A 22,010-nucleotide genomic window follows, 5' to 3' on the forward strand; every position below is an offset into this window, starting at 1 on the left:
AGCACCCTGTTGAATCCATGCCGCGTAGAATTAAGGCAGTTCTGAAGGCGAAAGTAGTCAAACACAGTATTAGTATGGTGTTCCTAATAATCCTTTAGGTGAGTGTTTAAATACATATCTTTCTATCAAAGTTATCAGGAAATTATAGTTACAATTATAAGCACCTCTCCTCTCCAAATTCTTGTTATCATCATTCATTTGGGCATTGATTTTTTTTTTTTAATTTCCATAGTTCTAAACAGATGACTCATTACTCTAACAGTCATTTTTAAAATGTACTAAATACAATCCATGTTAAAGGGGTCATGAATGAGAAATCAAATTTTCCTTGCTCTATCGACATAAGAGTTCACTGTACTATTAAAAGACAATAAAATAAGTTTAAGAACTCAAAACGTACTTTTTAAAAAAACAGCTTTTATTGAAACCAAGCTTAGACAAACGACTCGTTTCACATTTTGTCACATTATTACGCCATTGTGTGGTGAAAGACCATCTCTGCAGTAGGTCAACGGTGCATACTACTACACCGTCTCTTTAGCCCCACCCACTGATTCGTGCATGTCATGTAGCAGTAAATACGAGACGGGATTACTCCAGCAACAAAACCAGAGACACTTCTGAGAATAATAAGATGTTTTAAAGTGCCAAGTTTTGGGAAAAAACACTCTGTGCATGCCATCATTGCATTTTACCATGCATCACTATTTCTTTGTTCGATACAGATAGGATGATATGTGCGTAGTATTTATATTGTAGCGCCACAGTCAAACTAGATAGTTGTGATATGCTGTTCTTTCCTTTGCTTTAACATTTAGATGCTTAATATGTTGGACTATTGGATACTGAAGAAAGCACATAGAGAACGCTGCTTTGGTTACTGATCTAAGCCATTCGCTGTAATCCTGAATAAAAGCTTCAGACAGTGAGTTCTTCTGTTTTGTCATCAGTGAGACATAATACGTTTCATGTTATTTAAAACACAACACTGCCAATGAGTTTTAACTTCATTGAAAAGGAAGAACCATGAAGAGCCTACAAGAACGACAGCGTGACAAACGACTATACAGTCAATCATAATTCCATTCCCATGAAACACTGCGAGTCATCCTTTGTTAATTATAACTGTGGTAACTCCTAATATTTCAAGTGTTCGAAAGACAGGGTCAAAAACATGATAGAAAATCGTTTACCACTAAATTAGGGTGTTTTTTTGAGGTAAAAATCTTGATGAAATTATAAACGGACCCAATATAAATTGGGTGTGAAATATTACCTGACCATGTTCTTGACTACATTTACTGCACAGCTCTTTTGGCAAACAAGTCAAACTGGATTGAGCGGTTTAATCAAAGAATACATATTATATAAACTCTTATATTATGTGTAAGTAGACTTCGATATACTCTCGTGCTGCTTTAATGGACTGTAAGGGGCACGGTAATCAAAGGCTGAGTGCGTCACAAACGGTGAATGAAAAAAGTTAAATGAAGCTTGAAGCTGAATGAAGCTAAAATTCAAAAGGCATTTGAATTCTCCGGGTGGCCGCACCGTTACACAACTCCACACGGACTACAACCAGTGTCTCTGTCACCTCCTGGCATGTGAGGACATGCTTTGTGAGTCGCAATTCCTAAGAATTCAGAAAAACAATAAACACAGTGAAACACTCCTGTGACTGATATTAACATTTTAAAACACTGGACCATGTGTAACGCATGATATCACTGGACGCGATGGCCGCATTATATCACTAAAGGCCAGGCGATCCTCTGTGCTATTGTTAGTATGGTTAATAGGATGGAATGAAATACTCTGGCACGTTATCTGAATCGAGCAGCTGCTGAGAAAGTATGACGAGTTATTCGAGATCTCAATTTTAATCATTATGTTATGCCACTGTGGCGTTTTCAGTCACATTTCTAAAAGGTTCAAGATTAACTCAAGTTATAGACCAGTTGTGTTTACCTGTGGAGCAGAGATGTTTAGGCCAGGACTCAACAGCTCAAACTTCTCCTGTGATTTATCCCGGACCAGCCGTGCAGCCTCCTTAAAATCTTTAAACTGCTCTGAGAACTGCAAAGAGACATAACATGATTAAAAGCTTTATAGTAACATTTTTGAGCAAATCTTTACCAATATATAGCAATAAGTTACAGGAGGCCACGCTGTATTATGCAGTAAAGTCACATCAGCTTTATTTACAATAAAAAAGAAAATAAAAAAATAAATAAAATTATATATATATATATATATATATATATATATATATATACACACATACATATATATATATATATATATATATAAATATATATATACATATATATACACAATACAGATTGTTTCACAGCTGCTTTACATTTATAAATAGGAAAATAGTGATTCAGTGATGCAAACAGAATTTAATTATGTTCAGTTCATCTATACTGAGACCCCCACCCCCCATTTTTACATATTTACATTTAGAGCATAAGAAACAAATGTGAAAAAATATTTTTGAAAAAATATATATTATTCATGTTATGCTGTGTCCCAAATGACGCACTATACACCAATACACTATGTACTAAACCATGTAGTGTATGAAGTTTACATGGTTATTTATTCATTCAATATGGGAATCTGGTAGTGTCTCTCCCTCCACTACGCAATTAAAGCTGCTGCAACTTCGTTTTTTTCCGTTAATTTAGTGCATCACCCAGGTATTTAAAGTGCACTTTTTCTTTGTGGAATTTTCAGTATGAACACACTACTTGAACTATTTATACTTAAAAATGTTATAGAATAGTGCATATATGCGAATTGAGATGCACTTCAAGACTAAGTTGTTCAAAAACGTAAAAATATGTATAGGCAAAACAAATAACAATTTAAAAAAATGTGTCCACCAAACTTTGTATCAAGAAGATTTTCAACTAGGTTATGAAAGATATAACCGATTCAGATTATTTCTTTATTCCCATGTCAGCATTTAAGGCTATATTCATGGCAAAATTCAATTATAAAAAGAGAAATAATCCATAAATACAATTTTTAAAAAAAGCAAACACACAAAGCAAATCATAAGATTTTTCAAATAAACATGATACTAAAAAAAAATCAAATACCTTTACAGGCATAATTGTACTAAATAAATCCCTGAGTGAAATAACTTCATAAAAGAGCATTCTACTTGTATTAAACGCAGGACAATCAGATAAGATATGTTTGTTAGAAAGTCTAGGCAAAACATGCATAGAGAGTTGGGGCCGAGTCAAACTTGTATAACCTATACGGCTTCTGGTGAAGACCACTTGATCAAATCTAGCTTTAAAAGAAATTAAGTCTGTTTGAGATATCTGGATGGATTTAATATAGCTTATTACTCTTGCACGTATCCCACACTTCTTGTCACTTATTAAACTATAACGATTAATAACAGGTCTGATATCTGAGTCAGTGACTTTCATTTACTTCCTGATTAAAAGCTTCCTTTGCAGCTGCATCAGCTCGTTCATTTCCTGAAAGGCCACCATAATATATAATGGAATGAACTGATGTAACATTTTTCTTTATGCAAAATGTGGGTAAAATGGCCATAAATGGGTAGTCCCATTCAATACAATGCATCTTTACACTGTCTCTAATTAGCATATAAATGTGTTCTTGCAGCAACTTATAATATAAAAAGAAGTGTAATAATGGGAGCAATAATTGGCAACATTTTCATAATATCTAATTTCATAGAAATATTGATAAATTATTTATTTCCCTATTCACTTGTTGAGTCTCCCAAAATGCCTGATAAACATGATTTAAGTCCTGGTGTTCTCTACAGTGGAAATGTACAAGATCAATCCCTTTTTTTGTAAAAGAAAGTCATATTTTGATTAGAAACCCCATACAATTTTCCTGAGATCTTGATTTATGACAAACGATTTAAATGTAGCCATATTTAAATGATAATAAAAATATTATCATATTTCCAGAAGAGTACTAAATTTCACTAAATTAATGCCAGTCATGTATAAAGAGACCAAGGCTAATTTGTTGTCATGGTGAAACCTTCATGGTATCGCTTAAAAGCCCTGAATGTGATCTGTACAGGACATTCAGACTGTGACATGTATGGCGTCAGAGAAATTCACAAAAATATAATGTCCACTACAGTGGACAAAAGTCTATTCCTGGGTCCCATAGCAGCAGCTCTGGAGGAAACGACATTCAGATCAGTTCAGTTCTCATCCAATAGTCTCAGTGCAAGTCAATCATTTTGCAGAATATTAATTAAATACAGATGCTACTTAAATGCATGCCATGCAGTGGACACCAAAATCGTCACTTATGTTACATGATTGATAAGAAAATGAAACTATTAATGGCCAAATTGAACATTCATGGTTTAGCACCTCTAAAGGTAAGGTCATTAGTGAACATTAGTCTAATCAACACAACCTTTATTTCTAGAGGACATTTAAAAACAGAAGATGACCCATAGTGCTTTACAGATAAAGCAAGATAAAAAAAAGAAGTAAAAAACTAAATAATAATTACCTACCAAATATAAAACATGAATCAAAACATTTAAATACAACATCATATATTTAATAAAGTAAAAGAGTACATAAAGTGCTCTGGTCTGAGAGTAAAGGTGTAAAAGGTCACATATATTTGGACGTGAGGCCAAATAATGCCTTGTTAACAAAAATCTGAATTTTAAATATCAACCCTGATTTTCACCAGGAGCCACTGTAGGGATGCTAAAACTGGGGAAATGTGATCCTCTTTCCCACCCTGCTAACAGCCTGGCTGCTGCGTTTTGGCTGTAGACGGGATAACGCAGTTTGGGGCATACCAATAGACAATGAGTTGTAATAGTGTAACCTTGATGAAATAAGTGACTGGATCACAATTTCCAAATCAGTATGGGAAAGAAAATGCTTTATTTTAGGGATTGATCTCAGGTGGTGAAAACTACTTTTGACAATAGCACTGATCTGCTCATTGAAAAGTAAAGATGAAACACAGCTGAACCAGCTAGTCAAGGTCTTACTAGGCATACTAGAAACTTCCAACAGGTGTGTTGAGGCAAGATGGAACTAAACTCTGCAGGACAGCAGCCCTTTAGGGCCGAGTTGGGACACCCCTAATATAGGAGGAAAACCAAAGGAGGGTCATCCCCTGGATGCCTACCATACAGTCTAAACAGTTTAGAAAAATATAATGAAGAATTTACATTGAACGCCACACCGAGACCTATTAAAACTAGGAAGACAGGGGAACCTGAGTCCCTGGAGAGTAAAATATAATTTGCGACCCTCAATAACGCCGATTCAGTGTTATGCAAATGTATGAAACCAGACTAAAATTGATCTAAAATATTACATGAATTTAGATAGGAGAAGAGCTCCAAATAAACAACTCTCTCCAAAATCTTTGACATAAAAGGCAGTTTGGAGAGCAGTCTGTAGTTGTATTGCTGGATAAAAGAAAAGTTTTTTGTTTTTTTACAAAAATGATTTGAACAACTCCACTTGGTAATGAGCTGTATACCCAGCTTATAGCTGGAGCACTTAATCTTAGACAGTGCATCTGCTAGTTGTTCTGGTGTAACTGGTTCAAAGTGAGTCAAAAAGCTGGATAGGGAAGGAATTACTGGTTGATTAAGAGTAGTAGGTACAATTCCATGTTAAATTTCCTCTATATGAGTATAGAAGTTTTAAAAATGTTGCACAGTTCTCTTGGGTAAAGTCTTGAACTCTATTTTTGGTTTAAATCAATTGTACTGGACTAAACTTTTGGTCAAGAAAACTTTGCTTTAGCTTCCTTTACTGCTCTGATAGTTAAGCATTTCAATGAAATGTCATAGAAATGAAGACACAGAAGTCACTTTCAAACCATACTGCTTTCTGTTGGTCAATGTGACGAATACGTGTGACCAATTTGCTATTGTTTGATATGCTGGCGTTTGCCTTGACACGAAATTTCCATCCTAACTACAAATTCGCAGAACATATCTATTTATCTATGAAGCATAATGTTAGCTGGATAATACATTATGCCATGGCTCTCTGGAATACTTAACTCTGACTGGCCAATTACTCTCAGCAATTGGGTCATATTCCAGGATAAAGTCATTATGCTGAGCTATATTTCCTATTTATAACAGGTAATAATTTAAAATTGTCCCACATATTGCAAAAAGATACACTTAAAATGTTATACTCTACAATAAGTTTCCAAATGTTAACTGCATTCATTAGCATTAAAAGGATAGTTCACCCAAAAATGAAAAGCCCATGATTTACTCACCCTCAAGTCATCCTAGGTGTACATGACGAATACATTTTATTAAAATATGTCCCGGCTCTTCAAAGCTTATAATGGCAGTGAATGGGTAGTTCTGAAGTCCATAAAAGTGCATCTATCCATTATAAAAGTGCTTCACACGGCTCCAGGGGATTCATGAAGGCCTTTTGAAGCGAAGCCATGCATTTGTGTTAGAAAAACATCCATATTTAAAACTGTAAAATATGTAGCTTCCGGCAGACGGGCGTACACATCGACTTAAGGCAAAATAGTAACCCTTGACCTGACGCACAAACGTTCGATATTCCGATACATTGCATCAGGGGTTATTCTTCTGTAGTAGAGTTTAGATTTCCTGCCCGAGCCGAGCCGAGCCGGGCCAGCCCGAGATTTCCCGCCACTATCCTCGGTCCAGGCAGAAAGCTATGCCATAATCATAAATATATATAACAAAAAGTTGCAAAAGTCAGGATAAGTGTAAAAATGCTCGTTGAACACACAGCGTTCATGTTCAACATGCAGCGATGGAGCGCAGCATTCTCAACAGAAACGCTCAAAAGTCTTGAGCTGCTCGCGTGAACACTGCACTTTGCCTAACTTAATCTTTTCGTTTCGATTAAGAGTGGACATTTCAAACTTTCTATAGGCTACGCATATTTCTCATGTCAGTGAGGCAAGTAGCCTGCTGAGTTTTGGTTTATTTATGAGATGCGCTCCAGATCATGAGCAATACAAGCGATCGCTCCCGCGACTTCACTTATTGATTAAATCCATGCAACTGGCCAAAGAAACCTTTATTAAAATTAAGATACAATTTATACAAAACGAAAGAAAGGCTTTCTACAAAATAAAACCTAATATTAAGCTAAATATAAACACCAAAACCATTTCTGACACAATCGCATTTTTGCACTTAGGCTATAATAATATAATAATAATAATATAAAATTTAAACAAACATAAGAAAAAAACATTGTTTAATGGCTACAACAAGTATAGTAAGCTACAGATAAATGTCATGTCTGAGCTGGATGTGAGCGAACATCATTCATGAGCGCGCACATGTGGATTATTGAGCTTAGGTCACACTGATCCGCGTCGCTGAGCTCGGCTCATTACAGGCTCGTTCTCATCAGAATTTTTAAAAAATGGTAGGGGTTTAAATCGGGCACGGGCTCATAATTACGGTTAATGTATTGGACCGGGCAGGGCTTGGACAACGTGCACTGGCTCTGGTAGGGTCGGGCTTGATTTTTTTGAGCCCGACCTAAGCTCTATTCTGTAGGAGTGGGAAGTTCGGATCATTTTACAAACTCGGATCTTTGATTCTCCTTCAGCAAAATGAACACATCTTTTTTCAATTCAGAATTCATTCATTTCAGCAGAATATAATTAAAATGTCACATGTCCAATTCCCCAACACATCTAGTACTTATGAAACAGAACTGATCAGTTCACCTTTCGACTCTTCGGGATCGAGTCATTCGTTCACCAACTCACAGCCCCATAGGCTGAATGCAGAAACAGAAGAGATCCTGTACATGTTGTGTCTTTTCTTCTTAAAGCAATAATGACCCCTGACGACTTAAAAATATACAAATATTAAAATAAGAAAATGACGAATATTAAAATAAAACAAAATGTTTTCTGAAGTTTATGAACAGGATAAATTGTTGCAGTGCACACACACTGAATCAGTCTCATTTCGCTCTTCTCTTCTCTTCTCTTTTTTTGTTTTGTTTTGTGCACTCTCGCTCTGCCACTAAGTATTAAAGGTAGACTTTTATTAGAAGCTGAACAAACTAATAAAATGCAATTTCAACTTTCTGTTATTATTGAAAACAATTAATAAAACATTTTATTATTACTCTAATTCACAACATCCTTCCTCCACGAACAACTGTTCATCAACTTTCTAATGAATAAAGCAACTGTATGGTCTCTTCAACTCAGTCCCTGTGGATGTGCGAACAGCACAGGATCTAACTTTGTCATCTCGGCCTGAAAACAGCTGTTCAATTTATCCTAATTTCCAGGTTTGTCTCGGGTGTGTTGGCATCTCCGATGAGAACAAGGTGCCCATCTTCAACTCCGTAAATTTCTGTGTGTTACAAGAATGTGTGGATTTCAAATCCAGTAGACAGTCCTTTCTCCAGCGATTTAACAGGTTAGCCACGAGGCGGTTCCTGTATCTCCACCTTCTTGTCATATCCTCCTTACTCACAGGTCATAGTCTGCAGGAAAGGGTTTTGAAGCAAGTGAAATGAGTCATTCACCAACCAAAAAGTGTGCAGTGGCTGTGGCTCGTCAAGCTCATTGTGGACAAATCTAAGGGGTCTGGAATTCAGTGTGGCCTATACTTCTGCAAGGAGCGTAGATATTTCTTCAAAAGGTAAGCGATGCTCTTCCTAGCACCTTCCTCAGGTTTGTTTTCACAGACCTTACAAGCCTCTCCCAAAATCCACCCCACCAGGCTGCTCGTTCTACAATGAAAGCCAAGTGATGCCTTTCCCTGAGAAGTAATCCAGAATTTGTGGATCTTTGATGGCTTTCCACAGCTCACTGAGGTCTTGTTTCGCTCTTGTAAAAGTTTTGGAATTGTCTGAATAGATGACTTTACACAGCCCTCTTCTGAAAACAAATAGCTTGAGTAGGTTTGCTACGATAGTCGGCGTTACCGGTGTTCAGACTCGACACGGTAACATTATTTGCACTCCGTGGCACCTCCCCCACCGTCAATTAGATTTATAGTAATCAAGTAATTTAGTTCACTTAGAGAACAGACCGTACAAATAAAAACTGAACATGTCTGCTTAATAAAGCATGGTCCGAAGCATGATGTTGTAGCACAAACTGATCAGATTTCATTCACCACGAGTGAAGACCTGACAGATATGATGATCGCAGAAGATTTGGTTTCAAAGAGAAATGTAAAAGTGCCTATTTAAGTGAGTTAGTCATTGCACTGTGTTTTGTATTTTTCATTAAGAATAATAAGCTAATGAACCCACAATTCAAGCAACCCAATTCAAAATACGAAACTAAAATGTGCACGGCCATACAGAGTGCACATTTATGGCTGCACTGTCATCCATTCACGGCCTCACAGAGCACACATTTACAGACGAACTGTCATTCACAGTGTGTGTGCACTGGGGTGTTTTCAGTTCGTGCATAAAGAAGCATAACTTTCATAGGAATTCATTGAAACCACTCTCTTTGATCTGCTTAGTTATTAATGCCCGAGCGGCCGTGTGCATGTTACTTTCGGTTAGATAGAATTAGTGATTTAAAAGCCTAGTCTGTGATACCGGTATTATCGTGTCAAGTCAATAAACCGGTGGGAAAATTTCCTCACTGTCACATCCCTACTTGAGTGCTAACGGAAAACGTTCAGTTGACTGACTAGAAACCAGCTCCAAATGCACTGCTCTAGTGACGGCACATGTGAACAGAGCAACATAAGCCTTGCATAGCCCTCATATCATTCTTCAGATACAGGTGGACCTGCAAAATCTATGTTGTATCTCGTTGTAATGGAACAGTGTCCTGTTGTGCGGGCTTTGCTTTAAATCTTAATTGGTCTGCCTCTCAAAATCCAGCATTTTACTTCTGATTTGTACTAGTGTGTCTATCAGACCAGAATGCATGTTAAATTCATGGTTGTGCTGAACCAGCAGCTCACAGTCTTTGTTGGGCAGAATCCATTGATGTTTTTCTCTGTAACTAAAATCTGACTGCTGCAGTCTGCCTTCAACACAAAGCAATTCATCTTCATCAAGGAAAGGTTTTAGGTCTCTGATTTTTGAATCTGAGTTCAGGGGCTTTCCATCTTATTTAAATTAATCTCATGACTAAACCTGCTGTCTTGTATCACTTTTATCCAGTACTTCTCAGCCTCAAACATTTTATCAGCAGTCAACTCACCTGGTCTCTTAGAGCTTGAACATTATCGTATTGAGTATTGAGTAAAAATCGTTTGATCCAAGCAGTGACTCGCAACACTGTTTTCTGTATCTCCTTCAAATCTTGTCTTTGCAATTTTGTAGTTATCTGAGAGTTCTGGTTTGTCAGGTCGCCAGTCGCGAGTTGTTTTTTCAAACATGTGAAGAGCTTTCTATTCTTCAGGGCTGCCGGCCTGCTGCATGGTAATGCCAAGGGACAATTTCCCAGAAGGCCTTTTGATGTTCTGAGACCAGCGTGTCTTCCTTAATCCGTGCGTGCATGCATGGTGCGTAAGAAACACTGGACATTGTGACTGGGCCATGCACTGACCATACAAAAATGCTCTCAAACGCCACAAGTGCATCTGTAATTCTTTCTTGGCCTGACTCTATATGCCAATAATAGCCTGCACTAATCAGCATCGTCAACTCTGTATCACAAGTTTTCGGGGTCTGGGTAATATGCCAGCTTCAAGCCTTTTCGTTTCAGTTCTCCTTAGATGTGTTGACCTTGGATCTTCATCACAGTGGTGCATAGTTAGGGGGTCTTGAGCGCTTCTACATCAACTTTCTGCTCTTTGCTCCAGTTGTTCTGCAGAATTACCTTCACCTTTACATCTTAATGTTCCTAGTTCTGCAGAGCCAAAAGTATAAAGTGTGAATGTTTCTTGCTTTATCACAGGTAATTTTAAAGCTTTTACTATGTTCTCGCTGATAAAGCTTCTTTGAATGCCCCATCCAGTAGACAGCGAATGGTTTTATGTCCACCAGGCCCTTCAGTCTGAAGCAGCACAGTGCTAATCAGTGTCTGAAATGTGTGTTTCTCTATTCTCACACACAGCACCATGCTGTCTGCCTCCACACACACATTACAGCACACTTTGGCCTTACATAATCTTGCAATGTGTTCTTTGAGCCAAGAAAAACAAAGCATCGTCCCATTTTCATGAATTTTTCTTTCCGTGCAGCAATATCAGTTTCTGGACAGAGCTCAGTTTTGTGTATCTTTGTATCAGTGCAGCTTTGTGCTGCACTGTCACAGAAAAGGCAGTTCTGCATTCTTTGACTGCTGGTTTGACTGCTGGCAGTACTGCAGCTGATGGCATGTTTTTTTTTTCTTCATTTCAATAGATGTGTCTGGTCTTTTAAAGGGTTTATGATAGCTCTGGATGTCTTTGAAATAACCTGGCTTAATCAGTTGCATGGCTCTTTTTCTGCTCAGAATCTCTATCTGCAGGAAATCCATAACTTCTGAGACCTTCCATTTATCACTGGTTCCTATTTGACGACTGTACTTCAAGAGTGATGTCCTCTATGATCATCTGTAGAAGAACAGGGCATAAATGCCATATGCCTGCGATTCTAAGCTACGGATCTGAACTTCACAGTGACCAAGTGAACTTGATGGAGCTCTATATTCAGTGGCTTTAACAGACAGTTTCCTAGCCTTGCTCCAATCACTGTTCTTATCAGCTCAAGACAAGGCAGTGATATCTTCTTCATGGGGGCAACACTGGACTTTGAAGCGACAAGGCATGTAGTCTCTGCTCCATCATCAGCTACTTGCAGAAGGTAGGAGACAGTATTATAAGCTTTTTCTCTTGCATCAAATTATGTGAAGTTGTTGTGCCTCATGTCTGTGCTCAGTTTTTATTCCATACCAACGAGGAATGATTAGTGGTGGATCTGTGGAAGTTCTGAACACCATCCTTGCAATTCTTGTGCAAGTTATGTGGGCAGCTCCTCGTCCCATCAGAGGCCTCGTATCCACTCGTATATCTTGGAAAAGGCATCTCAAGCGTACAGTGTATGGGGTAAAAAAGCCTATTGGGTTGAATATGCGAGCAGAGAGATTTAGAAGACTTATTTTAGTATTCGGTCTCCTAGCTACAGCATCCAGCTATGGAGTCAGATCAAAGACTAACTTTGTCATGTGCATTGTTGAGCAGATCCTTCCTTCTGAACAAGTTCTAAAGCAGATCGATCGTGTGATCATAATTGCCGGCGTTCATCCTCAGTCCCGCTATTGCCTCTGAAGCAGCACCAATCAGATATGTCTTCAAGTAATTAAACTTCTCTGTTTTGCTCAGGCCGTCATTTTTGTGAATAGCGGTTTCAAACTGATTCGCAAAGTTTTTCCACAAGCTAATGTCATCGTTGAACGTGTTGATGATGAACTTGGGTAACTTAACTGTTTGTCCGTGCGTCGACTGCTCTGTGTCACTCAGTCTGCTGCTTTCCTGGTCTCTCTGCATCACACGCTGCACATGAGCCTTCGCGCTGACAATTCGCTCTCCATACTCCACAGCATCAACAGCTTCATTCTCCAAATCACCAATTTCTGTTTGTTCCTCTATTTTGATCTGACTCCAGCAGTGTTCCCTCTTTTGCAGATAACAGGGCTAACAGTTCACATTATCTGGCAATGATCGGATCTTCTTTGGAAACCTCTGTCTTTATTGATGCGTTCACACCGCCGCCGGAGAGAGCGTCAAAATTCGCTCTATCCGCCCTGTCAACGACGCTGTAGAAAGATTTGTGGACGCCCTGACACAGATCGAATGCTTGGTCTTTTTTTAACTGTATTTAAAGGAGCGGGAAAACATTGAAGCAGGAGGTAATTGTGCAGACTGACCACAAGTAGGGTATAAGTTAAAAAAATGTGAAAGAAATTGATCAATGGAAAGAACTTAACTATAGTTACATGTTTGCTAACGAAATAAACCTATTAAAAGGCATTTCTGTGTTGTGGATTTTGTGTTCATGGTTAAGTTTATCGGAATTTATAGATGTTTACTAGCTGTGGTCTTTAGTTTACGTTAACATTAATTTGTGTGCAGCCTACATTACAATAACTGTCCTGGTTGAAGTGCAGCATTAATGCTATTGGTCAAATCAGTGTTGTTTTGAGCAAATTAATTGCATTCCCGCTAAAAAATACAAGCATTCTAGCGTGAAAATGTTGCCTATAAATAGTATTGTTTGCCTTCTTATCCAACCCACTACAGCAATGATCAACCTCTCCTCAATTTTGCTTGGGAACTAAGTGCTCGTAACCAAAGTTTACAAGACTGCGTTCTCTGTAGTCCTCTCAAGCTGAGCACTTCTACATTTTGATTGGTTGACCTGATTTCAACTCTTCGCAATGCCCAACTCGTCGATTTGGAGCTTACTGGTTCCCATTGAAAATGAATGATTTCCAGCCACTTAATGTGTGAACGCACAGTAAGTCTTGCAAAAGTCTCGTGGTGGAACCACATACAGCTCTCTATTTTCTGAGTAGTCTTTCAAGTTGTTCCGCCATTTCAGATGTTGCTTGCTAGTTATCCTGGGTTTCGGCACAATAATTGTGGTTTCTTTTCTTAACAGCAATGACCACTGATGACTTGAATTAAAATAAAACAAACTGTTTACTGAAGTTTATGAACAGGATTACAAATTGTTGCAGTGCACACACATTGAATCTTTTTTTTTTGTTCTGCACGCTCTCACTCTGCCAATAAGCATTTTGGGTAGACCTTTCTTAACGCTGAACAACCTAATAAACAGCAATTTAAACTAGTGCTGAAAGATATATTATATGTTTTAACATCGACATTGCGATGTGCGTGTGCGATAGCCACATCGCTGGCACATGCGATGTGAAGGGTAGTAGCCCATGGTGTATTAAGAGAACGGTAACACACAGTAAACACGAGTTTGTTGCTGGAGTGACATGCACGTTCCGCGAGCCTGCACAGTGATTGGTTCGCTGTGCCACTGCTCAGCGCTCACGGCCAAACATTCACTGCTAAAATGCGCGACGAAATGCGCTATTTCTGATATAATTGAAGACAATTAATTAAACTTTATATTATTACTCTAATTAATTCACAACATCACAGAACCGATGGCATGTTGCGCAACACAAAATGAACAAATCGCTCTCTAAAACAACTCGTTGTTCCTGAGTCCTGAGATTATTTCAAAATAAACGACATTCAGAATGCCTTTATGAACCCCCTGGAACCATGTGGAGCACTTTTATAATGGATAGATGCACTTTTATGGACTTCAAAACAGAACTAGCCACTCACTGCCATTATAAAGCTTGGAAGAGCCAGGAAATGCTTTAATATAACTAATTGTATTCGTCTGAAAGAAGAATGTCATATACACCTAGGATGACTTGAGGGTGAGTAAATCATGGGCTATTTTTTTTCATTTTTGGGTGAACTATCACTTTAACTTCTACAACATGCATTTACCTGCTGAAGCTGCTGCTCTGTGGCAAACCCAAGGCCATACACTGTGTTCGCCCTGCTGTCCGCCCACTGGCCAAACTTCTGTGACGTTTTGGTGAAGGTCATATTAGGTGTGATGGTGCTGTTGATAATCGCCTGCAGTAGAGCAGATATCAAAAATAACACTTCTTGATCATTAAAATCAAGGTGCAAATATCAAAAATAGCATCTTTTTATTCATTTTTGAATCTTTTTAAAGTGCCCATATTATGTTTTCTTTTTAAATATATATTCCCTTTTATGCAGACTCGCAGAGTGTAATGCAGCTGTCTTTGAATGTAACATTTCTGCAAAGTTGTACAGTTAAAATTGAACGATAAAGTTATTTTCAGAATCAACCAATTTTGAATCGCCAATATGCTTAATGCCCACCTAAGTTGTCTGTCGTCCATCCACGAACAACTTGACACGCCCACAAACACATCATTTTACTGACGACTGCTTCTCAAATCTCGTAGGTTACCATAGGATTCACAAAATGCTTGCTCTTGAAAGATGTGTCATTACTCAGTTTATTCAGCTCCCTAGATGAACCTGTTGTTGGAGACCTCCAAAACTAAACTAAGAATACTACCTTTAAAATATCAGAATAGGGGCACTTTAAAATTGCACCAATAACAGAGTCGGATCACCTTCTAGCCAAGGTCTCTCACCTTAGTGCCCCCTACGCTGATGATGCGATACACGCTCCTGCCAGCATCATAGAAGAAGGAGACTGTGACAGCGTGTTTGCTGGCCGGAATCCAATTTCGTTTTGTGTCCGGGTCAATTTGGAAGACGTGTGCCTTCATGCTGAATAGCGGCTGCTCCCTTCCAGAAAAAACAAACAAAAAACAATATATTCATAACATACTCTGCATTATTTAATTCTATATTAGGATGCCTTCATTATTCTTGAGCGGATGTAGTTTGATATTATATAAGAAGTGTGATCACAGAAAAAGCAGCGCTTGTGACAAGACTGAGAAACACCTAATGCGAGGTCAAGTGTGGGCCAAAACTGATTATGAAGGGGCACCGCCGTGCAAATAGGCTGAGAAAGGCCCTGTCTGGACTGTCTGACACATCAACATGAGCTTAATCAGATATATTTCTGACCTGTGAGAAAGGCTCAGACTGTTCAACACTGATAGCAAAGAAAGACAAAGTGTGAAGTAATATAGTGGATAAAACTAAAGTCTGCTAACCTAGAAGTGTTTCCTAATGGACTACATTCTACAATATGTAATCCAGAGTAATCCAACAAATTTTACGTTCCACCCTGTCAAAACCAAATGCAATATGATATGAATGGAATGCCCTAGTACCTTTCAAAAGTTGATTTTGAAAGAAGGCTCTTATGCTCACCAAGACTGAATTTATTTGAGAACAAATATAATCAACAGTTATATTTTGAAGACCACCTAAACCGAGACCAAGTCCAGACCAAGACCAGTGTGTGCTGAGACCAAGACTTTGTGGGGTTGAGACCAAGACAAGAGTCAAGACCAAGCCCAGACCAGAACTCCTTAAATTAAAAAAGATCCATATCTACTATTTGAGAAATTACTTATATTTAATTAATAAATATAATTAAAATAGTAAGACAATATAGCACTGTTACCAATCAAACCACTGACAATACAATTAATGGCACAGAAGTTGCATCTGAATTGGTACAATTACACCTTTGTGTAATTACACCTTTGTGTTACACCTTTAACATAAATAATGTTAAAAATTAATTTACATAAGCTTAAGTCCGTAACTTTTTGCGCTCTAGCTGTTAAAGGAACTGTATGTAAGAAATGTATTTCAATTAATCATAAAATGGCCCTTATATGTCACTAGACATTAAGAAATCATGTTAATTTAATGTACTTATAATTGACAGCAGTAGTCCGGCCAGGATATTGTCATTTAAAAGTTGTTGTTGCAGCCCTCGACTGATGTTGACATGTTGTGTTTTGGCCTGAAGCTCTGCCCTCCACCTTTCTACCAATCACGAAGTCAGTAGTGTTTCGGCATCCGGGTTGCCAGTTCTGCTCTAGTTACCACAGCTGCAGCTACACGCATTCCTGCTGGATCCTGCAGCCTATCTGGAAACCTCGAGTCAAGGGGGAGGGGGAGAGGGGATAGATGCTCTCCTGGCTGGGCTTCCAGCATGCACTATCAAACCCTTGCAGCTGATCCAGAATGCAGCGGCGAGAGTGGTCTTTAATGAGCCGAAGAGAGCGCATGTTACGCCTCTCTTCATCAGACTGCACTGGTTGCCAATGGCTGCTCGCATCAAATTCAAGGCACTAGATCTCGCCTACAAAACAACCACTGGCTCTACACCAATATACCTAAACTCACTTGTTCAGACTTACACACCCTCCAGAAGCTTGTGTTTTGCGAGTGAACGGCACCTCGTGGTTCCATCCCAAAGGGGCATGAAATCGCTCTCACGGACATTTTCCTGGACCGTTCCCACCTGTTGGAATGACCTGCCGATATCAATTCGTGCTGCCGAGTCTGTAGCCATTTTTAAAAAAACATCTTAAGACACATCTTTTCCAATTGCACCTGACCAATAAAGAATAGCACTTACCTATCCATAAAATTTTGTTTGTTTGTCCAAAAAAAAAAAAAAAAAATTGTGTACTGTGCTAATTAACTGAGACTTCTTACAGCTCTTACAGGTTGTTGGCCTTGTTTATTTCGTTGTTTCAATTGCTCTCCCCTTTTTTGTAAGTCGCTTTGGATAAAAGCGTCTGCTAAATGATTAAATGTGAATGTAGTGATCGCAGTACCAGTTTTGGCCACAATCTTACATACACTTCGTTTAATAAACAGAACTGCATGCGTCTTGCTCTCTCTGTTTATGTCTATGGCGAGTGACGCAGAGACTTTGCTCCTCCACAGCGGTACCTACCAGTGTGGCCTGAACTAGTCCCAATATAAACACATATAAACACTTATAGTACTTAGGTGTACTATAATTTTATTCAGGGTAAGACAAAAACACAGTATGGAAAATTGATTCATGTTGTACATTCTCATTATATAATTTTTGTAAATCTTCCACACAAAAAAAGTTATGGACAACAGTTTTAACATTTACAGAATAATTTATTAAACTTATTAGTTCAAAGCAGCTGATTTTTTTTAATAACGAAACGTAGCCCAATTAGCAAAGACACAGTTTAAAGGGGTGGTTCCATGTTTTTTTTCTAGGCTTGATTGTGAGCCGTGAGCCACGAGCCACGGTTCAGCTGCGCGAGACGAACACTGGCAGTGTGAATGCACAACGGGAGCGCGCGGCTCCCGCTCTCCATACGTACTGCTCCTGCCCTGCCAACGCACTGCTTTGCGCGTGCAGAGTGAAACCGGTGTTACGGTCGAATGCAACATCCAATTGCATACAGTATCATTTGAACTATGCCCATTGATCAGGCCTCTTGTGGTCTGATTAGATGAAAGACTACGTATCCAATTGCGTACAGTCATTTGAACTATGCCAGTTGTGCAGTAAAATACAGACCAGACTCCCCAGACTGATGTTCAGTCTTAAAAGACTGAGCTTGGTCTGGTGATAGCCAGACAATAAAGTTACCATAGTCTCTGGCTGTATTCACAGAGACTAGAGCCATGTCGTTAGGCAGAGATATAAGTATTTGAAAAAATGATCATGAATTCTGAATGTCTAGTTACGTATCAGGGCCATTTTATAATTAATTGAAATACCTGTCTTACAAACAGTTCTTTTATGTTTCATTTGCGGCAGTTCGCACGTCAGCTGAGGAGATATGAGCAACTCCAAACACATGAACGCGATGGAGTTTGCAGCTTTGCACACGGATCACCGTCATTGTGATGTGTGCGAAATCTTTAATGAGACTTTATATATACACTTGATAATATCTTCGAAATAAACCATTAAAATGTTCTCAACACTAGACGCAACAAACATCAGAAGCTGTAACGTGTGTGTTTGTGTGTGTGTGTGTGATGATGGGCAGCGCTCTTGCTTTTTGATTTGTGTAATTTAAATATCTCACTTTAATCATATTTATAGCTACTTAGAGCTGATCCGCGCATCTCTAGTATGCCCATCCGTACTCTTGTTCTTATTTCAAGTTTACTTCCTGTCCAATATTTTTTGCTTCTTACAAAAGCAACAAAGCCTTCAGAAGAAAGTTAAGGCTCATGTCATGCCTGAGCTGAAGCTGAAACATGAAAGTGAAGTTGCACAACATAATTATGTTTAGGAATTTTTGTTATTTATAGTACTATTTTGGTTTATTGGGTGTAGGTTTAGTTTTAGATTGAACTATGTTTACTTTTTTTAAGTAATTTGAAATAAATTTGTATATAATATGGCAATTGTATGCATTAAAATAGTTTAGTTTCACAAATATTATTGTATGCAATTTCAGCAATAAAACTTAATTTTCTCAAAAGAAAACAAATTAAATGTTAATTTTAAGATACCCGTCTTATTTTCTATCTATTTAGTATTGCTCTTTAATAAAGGAAAAGTAATTATTATCCGATTAATTGAACAATTAAGTGGTAGATTAATGGATTACAAAAATAATCGGTAGCTGCAGACATAAATCTGATTAATTCAGTAAGGAAACACCTCCGCGTTTTGCTCAGGTCCATGTACTCTCTGGGTGTGTGTGAGGGATATTCTCGATAATTTCAGATCACATATCGTCAAAACAACAATTACGATGTTAATCGCAGACGATATCTCACACCCCTACATTGGAACCCGTTGACTTTAACTGTATCGGCAGGGTTTTTTGTTGTTCTGCTTGAGAAAGTGAAATTCACTAGATTCACATCGCTCTCTGACGTGGCCTCTTGACCCTCTCCCTGCCAGCCAGAATTCTACTGCCAGAAAGTAATGGTCTGATGCTAATGGCAAATCAGTCTGTAATCTCTCATCAAATTTGACCTATCAGTCCAGTGAGATCATCAGATTATCAAGCTTTGCTCTGTAACATCAGCCTTTTCCCACACAATGCTGAAGGTCACACCTGTGTCATCAATGTTGTGGCTCCATAGCAAATTCTGGGTCCATCAATCTTTACTGAATTAAACCTCCAGAGGCCAAAGTGACATTTTGGTAATGCTTAATCACTCTGGCAAGGTTATCTAGGACAGAATACCTCCGGAAAAGGCGGTGCAGATGCTCCATGAAGAAACTGTTTATCAAGCACTTCTGCAGCACAGTTTGATATATAAAAAGGTCTCCACTCCAACTTCTACAGTAATTTCACGCCACAGTCAAGGTCTTCAGTCAGAGACTGAGCCTTCTGGATTGTTCCCAAGACTCCATAGCATCTTTTAATGTCTCTAAGATCAAATAAGATCAAAGACCTGATCAAATCCTGAAAATACTGAAACTAGGAACAGCAGAATACACAATAAACAGGATGGAAAGAGACAAGTCTTTCTATTAAGGAGAAGTAACCTGCTAATAGCACGCCGTTCTAAAATTTCACATCTGATTTGTGTTCCTCTGACCCAATTACCAAGAAATCTCCAATAGTGCCAGATGTATTTACAGAGTACCACTTGAGCCCATCTGAGAAAAGCCAATCTCAGTTAATTTTTCTCGTCTGCACAGAAAGTATTTGAATCCATGTCAATAAAGCCAGCCTGTCATGCACCTTCAAACAGACATGTTTAAACAGTGCACTTGCCTGAAACTAATACGTTATCCTTTCATGAGCACTTTATATGTCATAGCATCTTTATCTAAGTGCAATATCAGGTCAAACAAAATTGCTTTGCCAGACTTTTTCCACAAGAAGTTGGGAAAAAAACATTCCCAAACAAACATTTTATTATTATGTGAAATATATACTCTATTGCCAAAAGTATTGGGACACCCCTCCAATTTTTTAAATCATTGAATTCAGGTGTTACAATCACTTTCATGACCAAAGGTGTATACAATCGATCACTTAGGCATGCAGACTGCTTCTACAAACATTTTTGAAAGAATGGGTCTCTCTCAGGACCTCAGTGACTTCAAGTGTGGTACTGTGATGGGTTGTCCCTTCATAAAATTTCCTTACTACTAAATATTCTACAGTCAACTGTTAGTGGTATTATAACAAGTGGGAAGCAATTGGGAACAACAGCAACTCTGCCACGAAGTGGTAGGCCACGTAAACTCACAGAGCGGGGTCAGTGCATGCTGAGGCACACAGAAGCCACCAACTTTCTGCAGAGTCAATAGCAACAGACCTCCAAACGTTGTGGCCTTCCGATTAGCTCAAAACAGTGTGTAGAGAGCTTCATGGAATGGATTTCCATGGCCGAGCAGCTGCATCCAAACCTTTCCAACATTATCTAGAGCTGTGAGTATGAAGGTATTATTGGTGCAGAACAACTGAACACGTGTGAGAGTGAAATTTGAATCTGTAGAGCATATCCACACGTGTATCAATAAATTTGAAGTCACAGAGAAAAATCTTTTAGGTGTTGTAAACTTGTAGCTTTTTTCTCTCTCTTACAAGTTACACCTTCACACATTCTTCACTGCAGGTGCACATGAACATGAGGTATTGTTTTGGGAAGTTTGAATCTGAATATATTGGCAATTTTACCGAACTTGTTGAACTTTTCTATCCTAGCAATTAGTCCAAGTTCAAAATAAAACAATAACCGCTCCATTAACATACTGAGCTGTTTGAAACATCTATCTATCTATCTATCTATCTATCTATCTATCTATCTATCTATCTATCTATCTATCTATCTATCTATCTATCTATCTATCTAATCACCACTATGTCCCGTAGGGGGCAGGGCTTCGTACAAACAAGCTCTTCTGATTGGCTGAGATTCTCTGCTCTCTGCACAGGGCCTGCCGCTGCCTTTTGGATGCACAACTCACTTTTGCTCCACATTTCTCGGTGTATATGGTGCAAAAGTGAGAGCGTGCAGAACAGGCAGAAAAATTCAAGCAGTTGTAGTGATTGGACTTATGATTGTGTTAGAAAAATATCCAAGAAAAGTAATGCATTTGTGACCAAATATTCTACAAGTGTTCGACTCTCATTGCATGGATGTTAATTCGCGGATGTGCAAAATTTGTCCGTGACTTCACATTTTTGATACGGGTGTGTGACTGTGTTTTGCACCAAATGCACTGCAGCAACTGTAGCAAAAATGTGAGCCTATGCGTATCTTCATGCGTGATTCGTAGAATAGGATTTGTGCACCTGCAGTTAAGAATATGTGAAGGTGTAACTGTTGTGTTGTGTTTGTAAGAGAGAGAAAAATTCTACAAGTTTATAACTCCTAAAAGATTTTTCTCTCTGACTTCAAATTTATTGATACATGTGTGGATATGCTCTATAGATCAAAATTTCACTCATGTGTTCAGTTGTTTTGCACCAAAAATACCTTTATATGTGAGTCAAGTGTTCTCTGGAGTGACGAATCATGCTTCTGTCTGGCAATCCGATGGACGAGTCTGGGTTTGGTGGTTGTCAGGAGAACGGTA

At 38.5% G+C, this 22,010-nt stretch overlaps 1 protein-coding gene across 2 annotated transcripts in view; it reads right to left on the reverse strand.

The window, feature by feature from the left end:
• homer3b (homer scaffold protein 3b) overlaps positions 1–22,010 on the reverse strand; it is a 41,509-nt gene that overhangs the window by 18,029 nt on the left and 1,470 nt on the right. For both annotated transcript variants that reach the window (XM_067431202.1, XM_067431201.1), the window contains exons 2-4: positions 15,172–15,328; positions 14,483–14,614; positions 1,969–2,076 (exon numbers count right to left, since the gene is read on the reverse strand). In XM_067431202.1, the coding sequence (XP_067287303.1) occupies positions 1,969–2,076; positions 14,483–14,614; positions 15,172–15,328 (397 nt within the window). The remainder of the gene's footprint in view (positions 1–1,968; positions 2,077–14,482; positions 14,615–15,171; positions 15,329–22,010) is intronic.

The sequence above is a fragment of the Pseudorasbora parva genome, chromosome 22, assembly GCF_024679245.1.
Source record: "Pseudorasbora parva isolate DD20220531a chromosome 22, ASM2467924v1, whole genome shotgun sequence".
Classification (NCBI taxonomy): Eukaryota; Metazoa; Chordata; class Actinopteri; order Cypriniformes; family Gobionidae; genus Pseudorasbora; species Pseudorasbora parva.